The 23,164-nt window shown below is 40.8% G+C and overlaps 1 protein-coding gene and 1 non-coding gene across 3 annotated transcripts in view; one reads left to right on the top strand and one right to left on the bottom strand.

Moving 5' to 3' along the window:
• The window catches only part of Map3k9 (mitogen-activated protein kinase kinase kinase 9), an 86,456-nt gene that overhangs the window by 16,880 nt on the left and 46,412 nt on the right, over positions 1-23,164 (bottom strand). For both annotated transcript variants that reach the window (XM_013155300.3, XM_063241321.1), the window contains exons 3-7: positions 14,408-14,588; positions 5,562-5,710; positions 4,544-4,719; positions 2,059-2,299; positions 362-484 (exon numbers count right to left, since the gene is read on the bottom strand). In XM_013155300.3, coding sequence (XP_013010754.2) covers positions 362-484; positions 2,059-2,299; positions 4,544-4,719; positions 5,562-5,710; positions 14,408-14,588 — 870 coding nt within the window. The remainder of the gene's footprint in view (positions 1-361; positions 485-2,058; positions 2,300-4,543; positions 4,720-5,561; positions 5,711-14,407; positions 14,589-23,164) is intronic.
• LOC111757587 (U6atac minor spliceosomal RNA) lies at positions 16,397-16,522 on the top strand. The gene has a single exon (XR_002791899.1). It is a non-coding gene; the product is annotated as a U6atac minor spliceosomal RNA (small nuclear RNA).

Here is a 23,164-nt window from a genome sequence, read left to right as displayed (position 1 = left end):
AAAACAATGAGGTTGAGAGTGCACTGGGTCCCTGGCTCCGTGAACCAATCTGTATCTTGTATCACATACCAGCTCCTAAAAGCTTTGTAATTCACCAAAGATCCTTCAGTACCCACAGACCCCTTTGCTGATATCTGACCAAGTGTACAAGGTGGAGTAGGCAGGAGTCAAGTTAACGGAGATAGACAGGGTTGGGGGAACTATAGATTTGCGTACATATGTGCATGTATATACACATTGCTGAGGAGAGGTGGCAGAAGTTATGGATGGAGCAAGCCTGGACCAGTCGGTGGCTGGATAAAGCAGGGGACAGATGCCCCTAGTGTGTTCTGGCCCCAACCAACTTGGGAAACAGTCTCACACTGGATGGCTCGAAGGCGAGGAATGATGGTGGGGCTTGCAGGAGGGCTGGAGTGGCTGTTGATAAGACTCTTTCTTTTATCCATGGTTGGGGAAGCCTGCACCGTGAACTTGTGCTGGAAATCTGTTTGGGGAAAAGACAAACACATATATGAATTAGAATTATCCCATCATCAAATTTATTTAACAAATATGACATTTCTTCACTGGTCTAAGGGATAGGGGCCCAGTTTCCTGCAAAGTTCTGTTCATCTTTCAGAATTCTCTTTTTCCCAAAGGGACATGGCAAGATGAGTGTATGAAATAATGGAAAAGTTCATTATCCAAGTAAATATCACTAAGACAGTCTTCATAATCTCTCTTTTCAATGGGTACAACAAGATTAATTACACATTGAGAGCAGCTATTTAGCTCATGAGATCTTGCTGACTATCGTAGGAAATGTAACTTAAAATTTTGGTTTCATGCCTTCTTTTCAGGGACCAGAGCAGGGAGATAAATGCCCTTCCCTCCATGCAGCCAGAGCATGATATTAAAAGCTAATCCATAGTGGGGGACCTAGGGAACCAAGACAGATAGGGCAAGTACCCCAGTTCTGACATGTTTCAAAGGCAGTTATGGTACAGCATAAAGAACATAAAACGTACAGCTTGGAATTTCTGAGTTTGTCTCCTAAGAGGCATAATAAACGGCTGCTTGTTTGCACCTAGGTCTCCCTGCTAGACTGTGAACTCCTGCAGATGAGGTCTATATTTTTTATATTTGTATCCCCAGCACAGCACTATATGGGCACAGGCTAGGTGCTCAAAAGGGGCTTAAAGACTCCACACTATCTGAAAAGAAAAAAATGTACAACAAGGAAACCAGTAAACACAGCCTTTGAGCACATTCTCAGAATTCCCCGGTCTGTGCCTAAGGCTTAAAACCATCCACAGCTGCTCTTATTACGCCATTTTTCCTCAGTTCCTTACACTTCTAATAAGCTTGCTCTCTAGGGCCTTATAGACTCAGAACACAAAGAACATTTTTATCTATACAAACACACACTTGAACAATCACCTGCCTCCAAAGATATGATACACACCACAAAGATTCTAATTCATAGTTTCATATTCCTTTGCATTTTGCTAAAGGCTGTAATTCCACAAATGTATCTGTATTTAGTCTGTGCATTTCTAAAAGGTTATATATTAGACTCAATCTCAACAGCACTCAGAAAACTAATTATTTAAAGAAACCTTGAGATGAGTTGTTGGGCAGAGCCAAGATTTCTCCTGTCTCACATATATACACTGCAGGGCTGGGTTTAGCTGAGGGGCATAAGTGCCTGCCTGGCAAGTGCAAGGTTGTGAATTTAATTCCTGGTACCACTAAAAAAAAAAAACAACAACACATACACCACAGACAACCCACAACTGCCTGGTCCCTTCTGCATGTCCAGCTACAATGGCCGAGCCACCTGACCAGCAGCCTGGACCATGTCAGTCTCTCTTCACCTCATGTCTACATTCATTCTCACTCTACAGTTCTGAATGGGGTAATTGTTAGCAAACCAGTCTTTCCACAGCATACAATGACCCATTCCAACAGATCCACTTGAGACCTCCAGTCTTGTGTCTCCAAGCTGAGCAGCAGCTCCCACAAACCCCGCTCCATATGAGCTCCTGGCCTTCTCCCACTTCACCCAAGGCCACTGACCAGAGGGGAGGCTGATGCGGTTGCCATCTCTAAGCTTCAGCCGGTTCTTCCGGAACTTGCCCTTGCGTTTCTTCACCCGAGGCTTCTCCTGACACAGCTGGTGGATGATGATGTTGAGCTCCCGTTCTAGGATGTCAATCTCCCTCTCGGCCAGCTCCTGCTCTCTACGCCTCAGCAGCTCCTCCTGGTTCTTCTGCTGGAGCGCAGCCCGTGTCAGCTCCTCCTCCCAGGTGCGGAGCTCCTGCAAGGTGGGCAGATTTGTCAGAAGGAAAGTGGATTGCTCAGTGCAGAGGAGCTCTGGGTGGGCTGGAGAGTTCTCCAAGGACTCGTGCAACCTGGAGGGTCCTCCCACAATGCCTGGTGGAGAGATGAGGCTCAGCAGTTGGATGTGAGTGAACACTGACCATCCTGTGTGGTGGGGTAAGGGGTACTGAGGACACAGCCAGAGAAGGGGATATCACAAGCCCATCTAGAGATGGGGCTAGGGCCATGACAAGTGCATCACAAGTAATATGGAGTTAGCAGTAGTGACATCATACATTTAAAACAATTCATAAAAATTATAACAATATGGCATACACTGCATGCTCTATAACATGAGCTGGTATGAGAATGCATTTGACTTTTCCTAGGACCAGGAATGCCCCCTGATCCATGGTGATATGTTCCAAGCCCTCCAGTGGACGCCTAAAGCCACAGTGTTGAAATCTATACATACTGTGTCTCTTCCTCTAATGCACAGCTATGATCAAGTTTAATTTAGAAATTTAACACAGAAAGAGATAAGCAACAATAATTAAATATACTATAATTAAATCACTAGCATCCCTAAGCTTTCACTTTGAGGTCACAGTTAAGCAAAATAAGGGTTACTTGGACACAGGTTCTGCAATATCACATAGTTGATCTGATAACCAAGACTGTTACTGAATGACTAACAGGCAGCTACATAAGGTCAGAGGATGACTGACATCCTGATAAAACAGTGCAAGATTTTATTACACTATTCAGAATGCATGTAATTTAAAACTTCTGGAATTTTCCATTGACTTTTTTTGGATAATGGTTAACTGTGGTTAACTGAAACTTAAAAAAAAAAATGAAACCATGGGTAAGGAGAGATTCCTGTAACTACTTTTGACAAAATCTACTTTTCATTTTTCTCACTGGTTTATGTAATTTATAACTACATTGTGCTTTTATCAATCAAAAGAAAGATGGTGAATTTAAAGCTAGTGATTTAACAATCTAAAACAAAGCCAGCTGCTCTAGGAGTTCTTCTAAAGGCCATAGCAGTGATGATACAAGTGTTTCTTGAGATCATTTCATTTAATGTTCAGTGCAGATGTACCCAGCAGGGTCCCTGCAAAATATTCAATGACTTGCCAAAAGATGCTATGTTTAGGATTGCTGTGTTACATAAAAGCTCTTCAAATCAGTTCCAAAAAATTATTTCTATTTGGGTAGGAGAACAACAATAATATTGCCACCAACATAGGTTTTAGAATCAGAAGGTCCATAGTCAAGGTTAGTAGCTCTGTGACTTGAAGAAACTACTGATCTTCAGTTCTGAGACGGAGAAAATAACACCTCCAATGTATAATGGTAACAGGAGCCAGAAGACTCCTGGATAAAAAGAACAAAAGGACCTCAGCGGATGCTTTGAGCAAAAAAATAAAATACCCTGAAAAACAATAAAGCCAGATAACATTTTAGCTACTATTACTATCATGTTGCTATTAACCTCCCAAATTCCTGCAGAGTGCAGAGTGAGAAGCAAAACAAGAAGTTAACCACGTTCATATGGACATCATTTGGGCCCCTGGTTGTACCTCTCAGACTTAAGCCTGTACCTACATGATAAGCTGCCTACCTGTTGATGATTGGCTTCACCTGAGTGGGCAGTCGTGCTAACGATATCCAAAGAAATTGCCATTGAAACTCAAAGACAGATCTTTAGCAGGCCAGCACTCTGTGAACTCCCCCACCTGGTCTGAGCCTGGAATTCTTTCAGGAAAAACACACAATTTCAGATCCATGGTATTTCTAGTCCATAATCTGTTTGACTCTGATACCAAAAGATGCTGGTGGGATGTTCTGATAGCTTTTCTAAATGTTGAAGTAGCCCTACAAGAAGTGAACTTCTCTCTAAAAAGTCTACTGTAGGGGCTGGGGATTTAGCTCAGCAGCATAAGCACCTGCCTTGCAAGCAGACAGTCGTAAGTTCGATCCCTGGTACTGGTTAAAAATACAAAAAATACAAAAAAAAAAAAAAAAAGTCTACTGTAGAGCCAAGAAACCTTTCTAAAATCCTCATATTTTCAGGTGACAGGTAAGACACTCATGATCTCCCTCTGTGTGCACAATTAGGCAGATACCATCCAGGAAGGTGGCTATGTCAAAATTCATGGTGTCAGGCAGACTTAGTCCACAGTCCTATTGGAAAAGGTTCACTAAGCCAATGCACACCTTTTTTCTGTTTTACCTTTTCTTTGGCCCTGAGTTGATCAAACATCTCTTGAATCTCATGCTTCCAATCATCCTGCAGGCAGTGGAAGGAGTCCTTGGGCATTTCAAAGAAGCCAGACTCCTCTATAGTAGTTAGCTGATCCAAGATACTCATGAAAGATGGTCGTAAATGCGGGTCAGGATTCCAGCAGTCTGAAAAGAATACATGAAGAAAGAGAGTGTCAATGGGCAAAGGCAAACAGAAGACTTGGGTTATTTCTATGACCTCGTTTACCAGGAAATTCTCCTTTCTCCTTCCAGATACAAACTGGAATTTAGGTAATCCCAAATACAACTCAGGAAATAAAGCTGAGTGAAGCTGGAAACTGAACTGTGGCACCGATATGAATAGAGTATATGAAAATCAACAGTTTCCCGCCACAATTTACCATGTCAGTATATGATTCAAGTCTGGCAATGGGTAACTACAGCCCAGCCCTCAATTTCCATAAATATGAGCTACCCTCTCCGGCCCACCTCCCACAGTGGAATGATAAGAAGGCAAAGATAAAAGCATTAGAGTGGAAAAAGTCAATTTCATCTAATTCCAGCTCTGCTACTAAAGTAACTGCCTAGCCACTTAACCTTGCTCAGCTTTTTCTTTCTGACTTACAAAATTGTGGGATTTGATTCAATACTTTAGACTTCCTTTCTTCTCCGTGGTCCATTTCTATATGTAAGACACTTAGAGATCCTGAAATAAGGGCTATTTTGTGTACACCTTATTTTGTGTTGATAAGATACTAAAGTAATGGATAGCAGGCCTCAGTTACTAAGTTAACACTACAGTCACTGCAGATGGTCCCTTCTAAACCTGCTACCACAGGGTGTTGCCATCGTTTTGAAGTGGTCTTCCAAATGCCCACAGGACTCCTCATCAAGAGAAAAATATCTTCTCTTTCTAAAACTGATCTTAGGAAATTGGTAAACATCTACCAAGTACTGTGAACGGGTATACTGTCTGTCTCCTGTTTTGCTCGAGAGAATTTACTTACCTTCCATGAGCTTAGCAAAAGGTTCTGGGCATGTAGAAGGAATAGGAAGGGCAAGTTTGTTCATGGCCACTCCATAAGCCACTGCTAAGCCATCAATGCCTCGGAAGGGCACCTCCCCCGTCAGCAGCTCCCAAAGCAGCACCCCGTAGCTAGGGAGAGGAAGAAGATAGATACCATACAATAAACCAAAGGCAAAACCTCAGTGAAATAGCTTGTGAGGCTTTACAAGCATTTCTCAGTCTCCTAACACACAGGGAAACAAATAAAATAGATATACTAATATAATAGAAAAAGGAAGCCATAAAGCCTACTAGTGAAAAGCAAAAACACTGGAGTCAAGCACAGTTGTTTCCAAAGTCTTGTTCCATCACTCCCCAGCAACAAGACTATCAGCAAACTATTCTATTTTACTGAGGTAAGGAGGGCAGTGCACATATCAGGTCTGACAGCTTTAGTGTGCCTGCCCTACCGTTCAAGTCTACATAAGGAATTTGTCATTTCCTGTGATTCAGAGAATGTGGAACACAAAGTTTACTGTAAGAATTGTTCTATGAATTCTCAATCAAAGCCAGCGTAAGAATAAATCAGGACAGGAAACCATAAGCCTACGAAGAGTCAGAAGAATGGTGCTTGTATTTTCAATACCAACCTCAACTTTCTTGTAATAGTCATTAGTTCTGTGCAGCCAGCAGCAAAGGCCATTTTAAATATATATATGTAAAATCTATTTATTGTGATACCTTATCTGTACAGAATGCTAAGGCACTTTCCAAACATTAACTGGGATCCCTACACCAAGCCAGTGTAATAAATGTTATCACTACTTAGCAGATGAGGAAAGCAAGCCTTAGGTTCAGCAGCATATATAAAGAACATACATGGAGTACATCATTGTGGGCCCTGACCCAACTCACAATTTCTTCTCACTAGAGTGTCCTTCTATCATTTCTACTTAGTAAATGCTATCATCTTTAAAGACCCAACTCAAATATCCACCATATATTCATTCATTCATTTTAAACATCTACTAAATATGTATCAGGCATAAAGCTCAATGCCAAGCACTGAGACATAGGATTAACAATATAGATCTTATCTGTAAACATTAGTGAGAAACACAGACGAGGCAACAGGTGGAATACAAACTCATGAGTCATGGTAAGGGATACTACGACACAAAGAGGACCTTCCAAAGCAGGCAAAGATGGAACAAAAGATGGACCTTGAGCTAACACCTTAGAAGGAAGGGCCCAGATCTCCAGACGTGGGCAGCATGCACAGAGACAAGTAATCTAGACAAATCTCTAGAGCAGCCCAGAGTTGGGGTGCTCTCAAAGCATTCCTAGTGAGTTTGCTTGGCTTCAAAGAGTAATGTGTCACCCAGTGGGCCAGAGTCTACCTATGGGCCCTCATGGTGGCATGGCTAGTCTCTCTCCACCATGGTTTTACCCTCCTGAGACTTCCAGACCTTATCATCTTCTTTATGTTGTCAGGGGAGCTGCAGGTCTTGACTTTTCTAGACAACTTAAATTGTAGCTGGTGGCTAGATCTCTTAAGAAGCTTTTTCTACTATCCCCTTGTTTGGGATCCTACATAATATGGTTGTTTTTTTACCGGTATATGGACTCCTAAAGAACAAGTACAGTACTTTTAAATCTTTGCATTCTCATGGCCTAACCCAGGCTCTTGTACACACTACATGTACACAAATATGTGAGCTCATAGGTAGGCATGGAAATGCGCGCATGGTCAGGAGGCCCTAGATGGGCTAGATTAAGCCTCAATTTTGCACTACTACACTTTCTGCCCAACCTTTACTGGGACTGTGACTTATCCAGACAGTTGTCACACTGGGTAGCTTTCACCAAGTGACCTCAAATAGCCCTCAGCAGTCCTGACCAGATCTGTAGGTTAGAGCCATTCCCATCCTTAGTTGCCCACTTTTGGCATCAGTGCCCACTTCCACCCTGGAGAATAAAAACCAAAGGTCCCATAGCTCCTCTGTGTTCCATCTAGCCACAGATGACTGGCTTCTAAGCCCTAAATACCTGGAAAGACAGCAGAGTGCTTTACAGACACAACATGCACTATTTGTGCCCTGATATCCCTCTGTGACAGTTTTTATCTGAGTCCTAGAACTGGCAGAGATGTATCAGACCACTAGGAAGCAAGAGGAGCCCGAGATGCTACCCTCTGCAGCTTTGAGGAGGGCAGCTGTTGGCTTGTTTATCTGCATTCGGTTCTATTTAAAGGGTTCTTCAGCTAGGAGAAGCATGAGGCTGCTGCTCAGCTGTAAGAAAGGCTACCTCAGACAGACTAACAGATATGAGTCAAATTCTGTGCTATCACTTGCCAGCTACCTGCTCTTGAGGAACCAAGGTCACCTCTCCAAACCACAGTTTCCTTGTCTGAACAAAAAGACTGCAGTATCTGGCTCCTAGAATAGTTACAAGGAATAAATAACAAGAGCCATTCCTCCTGTAGAGACTGTCATCTGTGGCTGGTAAATGAATGCGTAGTGTCTTCTCCACGATGCCCGAAATGAGGAGGTGTCTGGGGAGAGCAACGTACTGCCTAGAACATCTGGGGAAAGCCTTGCTCAGGGACAACAACTTTTAGAAAAGTAGCCATTCTGGAAATAACCAAACCATGGAGTTTTCCTGTCCCAATGTCTCTCTAGTTTTACAATGGAAGGTAGATGACATAAATGAAGAGCTGATATTGCTTAGGCAGGAACGGAGTCCCAAGAAACAAACTGAAACAATACATAGAAGGTGGATGTAAGTACCAGGAGCAGGTGGGCAGAGGTCAGTGTGATTTACCCCAGATTCAGTCTCACTTTGTTGCCCTCCCTAGGTTGAAAGAAGGTGAAAATTCCTTTCAAAACCATGTGCAAGCAGTCTGGAAGGGCCTGTTCAGCTACATCTGTCTTTCCCAACCCTTGGCAAATTCACCCTCGGTTAATAATTAACCGGTTAATAATCTACCTTCAGAAAGTTAATAAGCCCTAAGGGGCGGGGTTGAACCTGAGGAAAAGATAAGAGTAGATAACAACTCTTCCAAATCACAGGCACAGCAATTCTGCATCTGTTTTGAGACAGAGAGCTTATTCGTATTAACCTGTGTATCTCTAAGGCTGCCATCCTGGGATCATCTTCTGAAATGAGAGAATCAGTCTCCCTTGAATGAAGTGGGTTGGGGAATCTCTTGCTCAGTTGTAAGAAAGGTTACCTCAGGGATCGTGGTAATCATTGGTGACCCCACAGAACCACACTGAGTATCTAATCATCTTTGGCAAAGATAATGAAGAAATATATGTGAAATAACATTGTAAATTGTAAAGTAACATACAATTATTACTTTGGCTACTTAACACATTTGAACTGGTAGGTTTACTAACACACATGCAGTACATGCATCAATGTATTTCTTGACATAATAACATTCATTAATGTGGTAAAGAAAATTCATGCTGTATTACATTTCAAAAGCAGCTTATGAAATAGATGATTTCATTCTAAAAAATGGGTGGCTGAGCACATGAGTAAGAGTAAACATACCAAAATATTACAAGTTACCTCTGTAAGGAGGTTTAGGCTAACTTCCTTTTTTCTGTATTTTGTTATCTGTATTTTCTAAAGGGAGCATGGTTTGTGACATATAGATATAGATACAGAGACAGAGACAGAGACAGAGACAGAGACAGAGACAGAGATAGAGATATATATCACAGGCTGGCTTTGAACTCACAATCTTCCCACTTCAGCCACCCAAGTGCTGGAATTACAGGTGTGTGCCATCACATCCACTTTACTATTGAGACTTTTTAATAAAAGTTTTAAATGACTAAGAAAATGCCACTACTCATCCCCTACACAATAGGCAAGAAGCCCTTGTGAGAAGGTACCCTTGATCATCTCCACTGCTCTCCCAGCATAACACAACCACAGGGCAGAGCTGAGCATTACTCTTCTTGAGGAAGCCCTCAATCCAGACAGAATGAAATTTATATAAATGAGGATCCAGGCAATTATCATCTTACCCTCTGTCACAGAATGTGCAGGAGACCTGCAGAGCCACCCAGAGCAGAAAGACAACCTCAGCTGGCTAAACCCCTGGCAACAGCAGGGAAGCAGAGGCTCCCAGACCCTAGGTGGGGAGGAAGAATGATGGGACCAGACTCACCACAATATCAGGCACAGATAAACATTCAACAACAGTTCTTCAATGAGTAAATGAATTATAAGCCAATTTGGAAACCAGCCTTGAACCAAGTTCCTAGGCAGGTGTTGGCCTTCTCTGGGATATGCTGGGGGATCCAAGGCATGGTGGGCCCCTCACTGTGGAAAGGAATACCATTGGTGACTTTTGCTAGTGTCTAAATATTGCTGTATATTTAGTGAGGGCACACATTTTCCTCTGGTAGCAGTGAGAGGTCTTATGGAGTCATTTCAATGAGTAGGCTTGAGAAAAGAGAGATTAAGGCCCATGCAATAGGTTCAATATCTTGTGTCTTAAAGAAAATCTTGCAGGATAGAAGCTGGGACAAAGCAGACAGAAATGTTTTCAAACCACATTCATCAACCAAACTGGGTCATGAGGCCTAAGTTCTGAGACAATTCTAAACCAGAGACTCCACTAGTAGACCATGTGACAATATCCAAACTACTTCACCCAAAGCTCTGTTGATTTGAGGTTTACCTCTGAGTCATTCTCTTTACAGAGTCAAATAATTGTATCAGATGCCTCTCACCACAGCCTCCTCAAGCCAACTTTCAGGAACTGAAGCTGAAGGACAAGAGGTGGACATTAGCTTTGGAATAAGGATGCTCAGGGTAAAAGAGGAGGGGTTTGCCTTCCACAAGAGGCGCAAGGCTGGACCTTTTGACTTTCATTCCAAATATTCTAGTCCTGACTTGCTCCACTCATGGAGGACAAATTCCTCCAACAACCTTGCACTTTCCTGACTCACATTTCTGTCACTATAAGAAGACATTTCTGCTTTCTCTTCCTACAAGGGATGTGTTTGGACACATGAGACAATTCTGTCCAAATCATCACCAGGAGAAACTGCAGTATGTGAGAATAAAAAAATTAAAAAAAAAAAAAAAAAAAAAAAACATTTCCGGGTCAAGCAGCAGAAGACATGTTAAAAGGAACACTAAAGCAGAAAACAAGCACGTTCCTTTCTTCCTGGCTTCCCATGAAAAAAGGTAAGGGAAAGTCTAGTGCAGCAAGGGGCTAGGATTTGGGGGCTTTGGATGATCTCCCCAAATCTACTATCCCTAGCATCCATAGTAAGAGTTTTAGCTAAACACAGAATTGTCCAGCTAACGCCTCCATTTGTGTGGCTTCCTTGGAGCCAGATGTGATCACACAACCAAGTACAGGCAACAGAGTACACACAGAAGAGATGTGTACACCCCTGTCTCCAAATTAAAAACAAGCTGCTTTCTATGGATAAGCTCTCTTTCTCATTTTTCTCTTTTTTTCCACATTGTAAACAAAAGTAATAGACACTCACATTTAACCATTCAGAAAAGAACAATGCACAGAAAGGAACCTGAAATAACCTGGATTTCTGAATGACTCTGTGGGCACAGCTGTTCTGTCACCCTAGACTGGCTGCACTACTTAAAAAAGAAATGTGCTGGTATCTTACTTAAGGCTCCAGATCTGTAAGTCTCCTCGTAGTACCAGTTTAGCTTAATTCATATAATAATCTGACTAGCATATGGTCAAGCAACTAAAGCATTAAAGTAAAATGAAACTGCTGAGTTTCTGTCTGATTTGAGACAGTCTTACTACGTAATTCAGCCTAGCCTTGAACTCACTGTGTAGTCTAGGGTGGCCATGAACTTGAGATGCTCCTGCCTTAGCCTCCCAAATTCTGGGATTCCAGACATGTATCACAAACTGTTGAGTATCTGAATAGTGCTCAACCTAATGAAAGCAAGGCCTATAAGGACAGAAGAACACACTTTCTCATTAGTTCTTTCACTCTATAATCAATATATGGTGAAATGAGATCAATATACAAGCACTACAAAACAACAAAAAAAAATTTAGAAGAGACCTAAATAAATGAAAAGACATACCAGGAGCAGATGGGCAGAGGTCAATGTGATTTACCCCAGATTCAGTCTACTTTGTTGCCCTCCCTGGATTCATAGACTGGAAAACATTATTATTAAGATGTCAAATAGTTCCCAACGTAATCCACAGATTAAACACAATTTCTATTAACAGATTATTAATTTGTCAAAAAACAACAAAATGATGCTAAGTTTCATAAAGAATCACAAGGAACTCAGAATGCGTATAACAGTCTTACAAAGAACAAAACTGGAAGACTAACACTTTCTAAATTCAAAACTTACTACAGAGCTACAGTAATCAAGAAAGGATGGTACTGGCCTAATGACAGACACGTATTAGTGGGATTAATCAATTACAAATCCAGGAATTAATCTACATATTTTTAGTAAACTAATTTTTGACAAAGGTGCAAGACAACTCAATGACATAAGAATAACAGTCTTTTCAGTAAGTGGTGCTGGGAAAACTTAAAAGACATAGTTTAACAATATTATAAAGTTTCACCCCTAACTCAACATATTAAAAAATTAAGTAGAAATGGATCAGAAACCTAAATGTAACAGCTAAAATTATAATATTCTCAGAAGAAAATATAGGTATAAGTCTTCATGATTTTAGATTAGGCAATGGTTCTTAGGTATGACATCAAAACTACAAGTAACAAAAGAAAAAATAGACGAAGTACACCATCAAAATTAAAAACGTGTTTCAAAAAACACTATCAAGGAAGTATAAAAAAACAAAGAATGGAAAAAAGTTTAAATCATATTTGATAAGGAATTCACTCAATTCAATGATAGAAAGTTAATTTTTAAATTGGTAACGGATTTAAATAGACATTTCTTCAGAAAAGATAAATAAATGGTTAATAAAACATGAAAATATAATTAACATCCTTAGTCATTAGGGAAATACAAGTCAAAAACTACAATGAAATTCCATTTCACACAGACCAGGATGGCTATGACCACAACAGACAATAACGACTATTAAAAGTATGTAGAGATATTGGAACCCTCATATATGTCAAAGGGAGCTGCTGTGATGAAAATAGTTTGCTGGTTCTTCAAAAAACTAAACATAGAATTACCATATAACTTAGCAATTCCACTCCTAGGAATATATCCAAGACAACTGAAAATATATACTCACAAAGAAAAACTTGTACATAAATGTCTACAGCAGCATTATTCGTAAAAGTGAGAACAACACAAATGTCCATCACCCAACAAATGGATAAACAAATGTGGTCTATCCATGTAAAAAGATACTGTAACACAATGGGTTTCTGATATAAGCTATAATATGAATGAGACTTGAAAACATTATGCTAAATATAAGAAGTGAGATGCAAACGAATATATATTATACAATTCTATTTATATGAAATGCCCAGAATAGGCAAACCCACAAAAACAGAATATAAATTAGTGGTTGCCATGGAATACAGGACAGGGGGAGAAAACTGGTATGGGTTTCTTTTGGGGGTAAGAAAAATGTTCTGGAAATACACAGTAGTTGCAGTGGGTTGAATAGTGGCCCTAAAAAGATATGTTGATGTTCCAATATCTAGAATCCTTATCTGGATTAGGATCTCCCCTAGAGTTTCAAGAGGAGATGGCCCTATTAACATCCATTTCAGACTTCTGATGTCCAAAATTATGAAAGAATAAATTTCTCTTCCCTTCAATTTCCTTGTTTGCTGTAATCTGTTGTACCATAGTAGCCCTAAGAAGCTAGTAACAGTGATGATCACTGCACAAATTTGTAAATATATTAAAAATCACTGACTTAAATACATTAAAAGATAAGTTTTACGGCATGTGAATTACATCTCAATAAAGCTATTACTTAAAGAAAATGTGTATATATATATACACACTATCCCTCCACACAAATGCCCATTTTGCAACACATCAAGGAAGCATTTACTTATAGACTAATGCATGCTGGTTCTCTAAGGTCCTTTTTCCTTTCTTCTGGATACCAAGTGTTGCACCTACTATTTCACAGCCATGAGGATTACATTCTACAGTTGCTTATTCCCCCTCAATGGGAACAAAACTTTCTAGATCTATGTCCTTGTGACTTCTTGGGCTCACATTTACTAGGAGGAATGGTTGATTATTTGTAGTCTGTAGCTTTGTAATTCTTGCAGCTTGCTTGGGACTCATCTTTTCCCATTTTTAGATCAATGTCCACCAAATGCAGCTTTGAGTGAAAGACTGACTAGATAACTGGAAAAGATAACTTCTACACCCCCAAAACAAAAACAAATCAAAACAAAACAATCCCAGCATGAAGGATTCTCACTAGCTCAGGAACTCATAGGGAACACTGTGTTTGCACCTATCCAGATCCAGCAGTAACAGCCACTAAAGCCTAGCACAGATGCTGAGCAAGCCAAGCTGATATGGGGAAGATCTCCAGGAGTCATTGGGCAGGACAGACATGAGAATACACATTGTCTCTGAAATCTACTGGTCTTTCCTAAGGAGCACTCTCCAACACAGAATGGGCTTGCACAGAAGTGGTACTTGCCACAGCACTTTGACGAATCTTTTTTGTAGATTAAAGCTTAAGAAAATGCCCCATGGCAATGTGGTTATTAGCACAGACTGCTGTGAGGAGTACTTACACTTACTAGGGATTCCAAGGATTCTATGTGATCTTAGTTCTCTAAGTCCTAAAACATGTGTGAGACCAAAAGACACCTGGGCACCCTTTCCTGCACTTTTGGGCCTTACCTCCACACATCACTGCCTTTGGAAAACATGGAGGCACGAATGACTTCCGGTGCCATCCAAGCATAGGTCCCTGCAGCACTCATCTTAGTGGTTCGGTGCCATTCCCGAGCCAGGCCAAAATCAGTGATCTTCAGGATCTTGTTGCTCAGGTCTCCATTCTCCACTTTCTGCAGGATCAATACTGGGCAAGGAAAAGAATGCAGAAGAAACCAGAATGCATTAATCACGGGACTACATGAGCACAGAGCCTTCCTCCTGGCCTATCCTGCAGGCTTCCATAACTGTTACCATGGAATGACGGTGAAAGCCATTGTTTCTCAAACACCTTCAGGGCATTCATTTTTGTGCCACATACTTTATAGATATTACTTCTAATGTAAGCACTTTACAAGGTAAATAGTATAGGTTGAGCATCCCTAACTCAAAGAATGATTTTAGGGTACTCAACCAGTAAAGTCTATACAAATGCTTCTAAATCTGAAAACAATCCAAAATCTGAAACATTTTGGTCCCAAGCATTTAGAACAATGGCTGTTCAGTTTATCCTGCCATCTTGGTTTTACAGATGCAGGAACTGTGATACAGCACTATAAAACAGATTCCCCAAGTCACTCAACCAAGATACCAGGACAGAAGCTCAGGCAGCCTGACATGTGACACATACCAGGGAGGAGGAGCTGGTGCACTGCAGCATTTGTGCCCTGAGCTCTAACTAGTACCAAACACTGACAATAAAGCACTAGAGTATAGGAGCCACTTGACTTTCCTAGAGCTGCGGAAGAGCCAGTCACCAGTCAGAAACTGAGCGGGCAGTAAGTGAGCTCTCTGGTTACATGGAAGCCAGGCCTTCATGTTCACAAGTGGATGGTTCCACAGGGTCTGTGCAGGCTTAGTCTCTCATGGGCCAGACACTGGCCACCTGGTATTTCAGAGAATTCTTTTTTTTTTTAAGACTAGTCAAGTGCAGTAGTGAGAAGGATATTTCAGAGAATTCTATATGCAAGATTTCAGGGCAGGAAGGAAAGTTCCTTCCTTCATCTCTGTTATTCAAGTCCAACAGCAACAGAGGGAAAAAAAAAAAAAAGCTACTGGAGACAAAATAATGAAAAAAACTGCTGATAGCGCTGTACCCAGGCAGTTCTAACCAGGGAAACTGAAGAAACTACCAATGAGTCTTCAGCCCTGTATGTGCCAGCTTCACTCCCACTAGCTGTAACCTCCCTTCTTCCCTAGGTTCTCTATTTGATGAGACACTTTTACTTCTTCAAGGTGTTTACATTAAAAGATGCTCTTCCACATCTAAAAAAAGGGAATCTTTCATGATGGTACTTCTGGGTGCACATTTTAGGGCAAGGGTAGAGGCAAGTGGCTTGGGTCACACACTCATACTCTTCTTTGCCTACCCCAACTCCCACTGCAGTGACCACTGAATTGTTACACACTGAAAGGATGTGAACCAAAACCTCTATATCCTTCCTGATTCTCAGAAAAGGAGCAGCACAGAGGGATTACTAGCAGCTTTTAGAGCTGGAAGCAGAAAAGAGAAGAGCCACTCCCTGGACCTAATGGACTAAGCCTCTTTCCTCTGCACCCTCCCCCATCCTGATACACCCCTGCCTACCCAGGGCTTCCAGCATGGCGGCAGAGGGTGCAGGCCTTTGAATCCTGAGGCATACTTTTAAGAAAAAAAAAGGGAGGAAAAAAACTTTCTCTGTCTCATCTATTAACAGAAGCTATTTCTAGTCTTCTGTGGCAGAGATAACAGGAAGTGAACATTCAAATAGCCAGGCAAGTGACACTAAGGAAACCACCACTCCCCCTTCAGCAGCAGCCATCAACCATTGCTGTTTCTCTGAGCACCCCATACACAGAAAACTCTGACAGCGACCTTCCTTTTACACACACTATGGGGGTCCAGTCCTGAGCACAGTGGGGAAGAGGATGAAGGTTTATGGGATCAGTCTGTGGGACGGCTAAAAAGGGATGGCAGTATTGTATGAAAGGAGAGAAGGTTAGCACTCCCCTTGATAAGGATGGAAGAGGCCCTTGGGCCTGACAACACGCATAGGGTTACGACACTGCCACCAACTTCATGGCATCTAGCCTTGTAATGTTTTCATTCATTAGATGTAAAGGTTTTATTCTGTTTTATTTGATTTTATTATGTGTGATGGTATGAACAGCTATTTTGAAGAAAACAAGACATTGTGGCAGCCAGTGCTGATTTACTATCATCTTGCTTTTAAGTGTTACCATGCTTTTGTTCTTCTGTTTCCATTGATCCTATCATGTTGTATCTTATTGGATTTTAATATGTGTGAGAGTATAAACAAATTTTTTATGGAAAATAGGATAATATAGTAGCCATTGTTCATTTTCGGTTATTTGGTTCTGAATGCCCTATAATACTTTCATTCTCTTGAATGGTTTTATACTATTTTGTTATGTTTGATACTATTGTATGTGAAGGTATGCTCAACTATTTCAAAGAAAGAGACATTATGGTAGCTACTGTTAATTTCGGGTTGTTTTGTGGTGAAGTACTGTGTTGCTTACATAGTTCTGTTCTGATCTGCTTTGTTCTGTCCTCGTTTGTCTTAATCTCTTTAAAATAAAAATAAAAAGGGATGACAAATGGTGTGAGGGTATGGACAGCTATTTTGAAGAAAACAGAGACATTGAGCTGGGCATGGTGGCTCACGCCTGTAATCCCAGCACTTGGGAGGCTGAGGTGGGAGGATCATTGCGAGTTCGAGACCAGGCTGGGCTACAAAGTGTGCTCAAGGCCCGCCGGAACTGCATAGCGAGACCCTGTCTCAAAGAAAAAAAAAAAAAAGAAAACAGAGACATTATAGCCATTGTTGATTTCCTGCCTCTTGTTTTAAAGTCCTGTAATGCTTTCATTCTTTTCTTTTGGTTGGTTTTATATTATTTTGTTTTGTTTGAATTTATTGTATGTGAAGGTACGGACAACTATTTCAAAGAAAACAAGAGACATTATCAGCAGCCACTGCTGATTTCCTGTTGTCTTGTTTTAAATTCTTGTGTTGATTGCATTATTGTTCTGATCTGGTTTGTTCTGTTTTGTTTTATTCTGTTAAAAAAAAAAAAAAAAGGGCAGGGGTGGCAAGGATAGGGCAGTAGCATGCCTTGAATGAGATGACTTTAGACAGCACAGCTATAGCTCAAGTCCACCAAAGCCCCACTCTGCCTGCTGCCTGATACCCAGCTATTCCAAGTACCAATCAAACACTTGCTGCTCAGGTTCCAGACAGCATCGGATTTTAGCAATCTGATTCAGGTCTAGGGGGTCTTGCCCTCATGAAAGAAGACAGCCTGTAATCAGAAACCACATAGAAATTTTCTCAAAGGATCACAGGCACTAGTGTCCTGACATACTAGCATCTACCAAGTATCTTTTAGTGCTAATAATTAAAGCACCAAAGTGTGGAAGCTTGACTTTTGTTTTGTAGATTTCTTTTCTTTTATGGAGATGAAATCTGAAAAACGTATAATTAACCATTTTAAAGTGAACAATTCAGTGGCATTTAGTACATTCACAATATGTCCACCCACCAATATCGCTATTCAATTCCAAAACATTTTCATCACCCTCAAAAGAAGCCAGACACATTAAGCAATTATCCCTCATCCTCTCCCCAGCAACCACCAATCTATTTTGTCTACGTGGATCCACCTACTCTTATTATTTCATATAAGTGGAATCATACAGAATGATACACTTAGATTATCTCACTTAAAGTTTTCAAGATTTATCTACAGCATCACTTAGACTACTACTGAATCCCTTTTTATGGCTGAATAATAATCTATTGTGTGTGTGTGTGTGTGTGTGTGTGTGTGTACCACAGTTTGTATGTTTATCTGCTGATATTTGGATTACTTCTACTTTTCGGCGATTGTAAACACTGTTGTTACAAACATATGTTTACTATTTTCAGTTTTAAGGGGATGCACCTAGGAATGGAATTGCCTAATTGTATTCTATGGTCTCATCATATTTGATGAGGCTTAACATATTTTATGTTTCTTTGAGGGACCACCAAACTGTTTTCCACAGCAGCAGAATAATTACATACTTTTAAGAGCAGAATACGAGGGTTCCAATTCCTTCACATCCTCACCAACACTTATTTCCACCATCATCTATCTTAGATGTGAAATATCATCACCCTGTGGCTTAGATTTGCTTCTTTCTCTTACTGGATTAATGACACTGATCATCTTTCATGTGCTTATTAGGTATTTATATATTTTCTCTGGAGAAATGTCCATTCAGTCCTTCACTGACATTTTTAAAGTGAATAGTTTACCCTTTTATTGTTGCATTAGAAGAGTTCTTTATATATTTGGGATATCAGATTTATCAAACAGAAAATCTGCAAACATTTTCTCTATTAAATAACCTCTTTTCACTTTCTTGATAATTTCTTTCAGTGCACAAAGTTTTTTCATTTAGATGAAGTCCATTTTATCTATTTTTTTTTGTTGTTGCTCATGTTGTTGGTGTAAATCTAAGAATTCACTGCTGTGATGATGACTGATTGTGTAACTTCAGTAAACTGGCTCAGAAATTTTACACCTTAGAGTATAGAAGCCCACCCTCGGGCAGCTTTGTGCCTGGATAGTATAAAGGGGAAATGGAAAAGGATGCATCTGCTTCTGTTTCTTCAGAGGAGTTCCAGTCTTCATATCATGTCCTGGCTTCTAGTGCAGATGCTTCAGCTTCTGGTGCAGACCCTCAGCCTTCTGGTTTAGACTCCTCAGCTGTCCACTGCAGACCCATCAGCCTCCTGATGTGGACTTATACAGGACACTGCTGACCTGTAATAAGCTCCAGACCTTCAACTGAAGCCTTTGGCCTCTACTGTGCAGATAGATCCTCTGCACTCTTCCTCATCTTACTCTATGGGTGGCCATTGTGAGGCAATTTTATAAATTCTTATATATTTGTATATCTTGTGTTATATCTGCTTCTCTAGTAAACACTGGCTGATACAGATTTGGTACTGAGATGGCTTTAGAGAAGCAGAATTTTAAAGATGAAATGTGTTAATGCCTTTAGGAGTTCCTGGAGTTGCCTTTCTAATTTGATGAGACATAAAGATGTCACAGTCTCTACTTCTAATTCTGTAGGGACTACTGATAATCCTTAGTGCGAATTTAAAGTAATACACAATGCAGATCCATTTGGTGATGCCAATTTACCAAATGGCCAATTTACCTTGTAAGGAATATAGCAATTCTGTACATGGAAGTTTCAAATATTTTTGGCAGAGTGGGAAATGTAATGATGCTGGTCTTAGCATCTCTAGGCAAATTAAGGAAGGAAAACAATAAGGTCAGAATATCCATAGGAGATCTAAAGTCTTCTGACTATGAGGACAAATTCATAAAGAAAAAAAAGGAGCTCAAAAACTCAAATTTCCAGCTCCAGACACACAAGAAATTTAAGTTTCTAAGTGTGTCCTAAAAGAAAATCTCCTATCTTTTAGCTGCAGAGTCAAGACTGTAGAAACCCAAACCAAGGCTCTCATAATTCATGTGGCTGAACTACAAGGTAAGTTTAATGTTCAGCCTCAAAGGGTATCTGAAGCAAAGGTGAGGGCAACGATCGGACAAGAATGGGACTCCATAAATTGGGATGGAGACGTTTGGGAAGATCCTGACCAAGCTGGGATGTTAAGTTTCTAGCAAAATGAAGTTATTTTACCTAAGGAAAAGATTTCCCCACCTGCAGTGGTAGAGACATCCCTACCCCTACCCTCTATGGTGCTGACTTCTGTTGTACCTGAGGAAACTAGCCCTGTGTTGACCAAGCATGATAATGCTGACATTCCTCAGGACCCACTCTCAACTCTTACTTTTACCTCTAGGCCTATGGCCAGGCTTAAATCACAGAAGGCTTCTAAGGGTGGGTACATAGTGTAACCTAGAGGAAGACCAATATTCTCCCAAATTCTTGAATTTTCTAACTCTTAAAGAAGAGTCCTGATCAGCAAGTATAGGAATAGAGTTTATGGGTGTGGGATAAAGTGGGAGAAATATACACCTGGATTAGGCTGCATTTGTTCACTGAGCCTGTGGTAAGCAAGAGACTCTCAATTGAATATTGCAGCTTGTAAGTAAAGGTGTTACTAGTTCATTTGGCTGCTTGGCAGAAACATGAATCAAAAGACAGCCCACTATGAATGAATTAGAGATCCTATGGTTTGGTGGGACTGTTGATGAGGGGACTCAGAGGCTTAGAGAAATGGGGATGCCGGAGTGGGATCATCATGTTAAACCTAATTCTCCACACTGGGACAACCCAGAAAATGTCCCTTCACTGATACCTTGAAAAAAAGATTCATGAAGGGAGTGTCAACATCCCTGAAGAGTCCTGTCACTTGCTCTTCTTTCTATGCCAAACCTTACAGTGCAGATTATTCAATTGAGAAATTTAAGGGCAATGGTTTGGACTAGATCCTGTAATGGCAAAGGTTAAGCGACAGCACTTAATCGCCAAAGGCAGGGTGTTTGGCACATACTCATAATGGACAGCAAAAGCAGAACAGTGACCAAAATGACCTGACACATAAATGTATGGCATTAGTTGATCAGCCACCATGGTACCAAAAGTGAAATAGATGAAAAGCCTATAAAGTTTGCACTAGATTTATGTAATCAATAAAATTTAAGGGCAAATAAACAGATACATACTTCAAATTATGTAACAGGGAAACATGGTCCTTTAACTAGTCCTTTGAATCAGTTTACAGACTCAGAACCCTTTCAATGAAGAGGAAGCCAGCTCCTCTTGAGGGATGACCCTAATGTGCCAAAAATGCATTTAGTAAATCTTTCTCCCATCCTTCCCCAGAGGGACCTGAGGCCCTTTGCCAGAGTGACTATACACTGGGGGAAGGGAAATGATCAGACATTTCAGGGACTACTGGACATTAATTCTGATCTAGCATTTATTCCAGGAGACTCAAGATGTCATTGTGGCCCTAAACTAAGACTAGGGGGCCAACAGAGGTCAGGTGATAACAGAGTTTTAGCAAAGGTCTAATTCACAGTAAGTCCACTAGGCCCCAAATTCATCTGGTAGTCATTTCCCATGTTCCAGAATGTTTAATTGGGACACATATACTTAGTAGTTGGAAGAATTCTTGTATTCGTTCCCTAACATGTAGAATGGAGGCCATTATGGTTGGAAAGGCCAAATAGAAGCTACAGAGTTGCCTCTGCCTGGTAAAATAGAAAGCCAAAAACAATATTACACTCTTAGAGACTGCAGAGATTAGTGCCACCATCAAAGACTTGAAGGATGGGGGGGGGGGTCCCCACCACATCTCTATTTAATTCTCTTTTGGCCTGTGCAGAATAGGGATGGGTCTTGGAGAATGACAGATTTCTATAAACTGAAGACTCTAATTGCAGCTGCTGTACCAGATGTTCCCTTGCTTGAGCAGATTAACACATCTCTTAGTACTCAGTATGGAGTTACTTACTTGGCAAATGCCTTCTTCTCCATACCTACTTATTGTACGTAAGGACTGACAGAATTTGCTTTCAGCTAGCAAGGCCAGCAATATACCTTCACTGTCCTATGTTGGGGTTATATTAACTCTCCAGCTCTGTGTCACAATTTATTTTGTAGAGATCTTGATTGTTTTTCTCTCCCATAAGGTATCACAGTGGTCCCCTATACTGATGATGTTATGCTGATTGGACCAAGTGAGTAGGAGGTAGCAACCACTCTGGATTTGTCAGTAAAGCATTTGGGAATCAGAGGTTTGGAAATAAATCCAACTAAAATTCAAGGTCGTTCTCCTACAGTCAAATTTCTAGGGATACAGTAGTGTGGGGTATGTAGCGATATCTCTTCTAAGGTAAAACATAAAATTATTGCATCTGGCTCCCCCTACAACCATAAAAGAGGCACAATGCCTAGTGGGCCTATCTGGACTTTGGAGGGAACACATTTTTTTCACTAAGGTGTCTTATTCCAGCCCATTCATTGAGTAACTTGAAAAGCTGCTAGTTTTCAGTGCGGCCCAGAACAAGAAAAGGCTCTGCAACTAGTCTAGGATACTCTGCAGTATGCTCTTCACTAGGGCCATATGCTCCAGCACATCCAATGGTACCTGAAGTGGCAGAGGCAGGTAGAGCTGCTGTGTGGAGCCTCTGGCAGGCCCGCATAGGTGAACTGCAGTGGAGGCCTTTAATATTTTGAAGCAAGGCTCTGTCATCATCTATAGACAACTACTCTACCTTTGAAAAACAGCTTTTAGTGTCAGAGATTTAGCTCAGTGGTACAAGCATCTTCCTGGTAGGTGTGAGGTTGTGAGTTCAATCTCTGATACCAAAAAAGAAAAGAAAAACAGCTCTTGGTCTACTACTGAACCTTAGTGGAAACTGAACACTTGACCATAGACATCACATTATCACACAACTGAGATGCCTATCATGACTTATTGTATATTATCTGACCCATCGAGTCACAGATTGGACATGTACAGCAACAATCTATCATTAAATGGAAATGGTATATACATGATTGAGCCAGAACAGATCCAGAGGGTGCAAGTAAATTACATGAAGAGGCTGCCCAGATGCCCACTGCCCCTACTCTTGCCATACTGCCTTTTGCTTCCCACTATGTACCATGGCCTCATCAAGTTGTACTACATGATCAGCTATCAGAGGAGGAGAATGCCAGGGCCTGGTTTATGGGTAATTTTGTGAATT

The sequence above is a fragment of the Cavia porcellus genome, unplaced genomic scaffold (genome assembly GCF_034190915.1).
Source record: "Cavia porcellus strain 051 isolate PalLab524CR breed Dunkin Hartley unplaced genomic scaffold, mCavPor4.1 scaffold_31, whole genome shotgun sequence".
Classification (NCBI taxonomy): Eukaryota; Metazoa; Chordata; class Mammalia; order Rodentia; family Caviidae; genus Cavia; species Cavia porcellus.
Note: the sequence above shows the minus strand (reverse complement) of the source record. Positions and strands in the feature narration are given on the sequence as shown.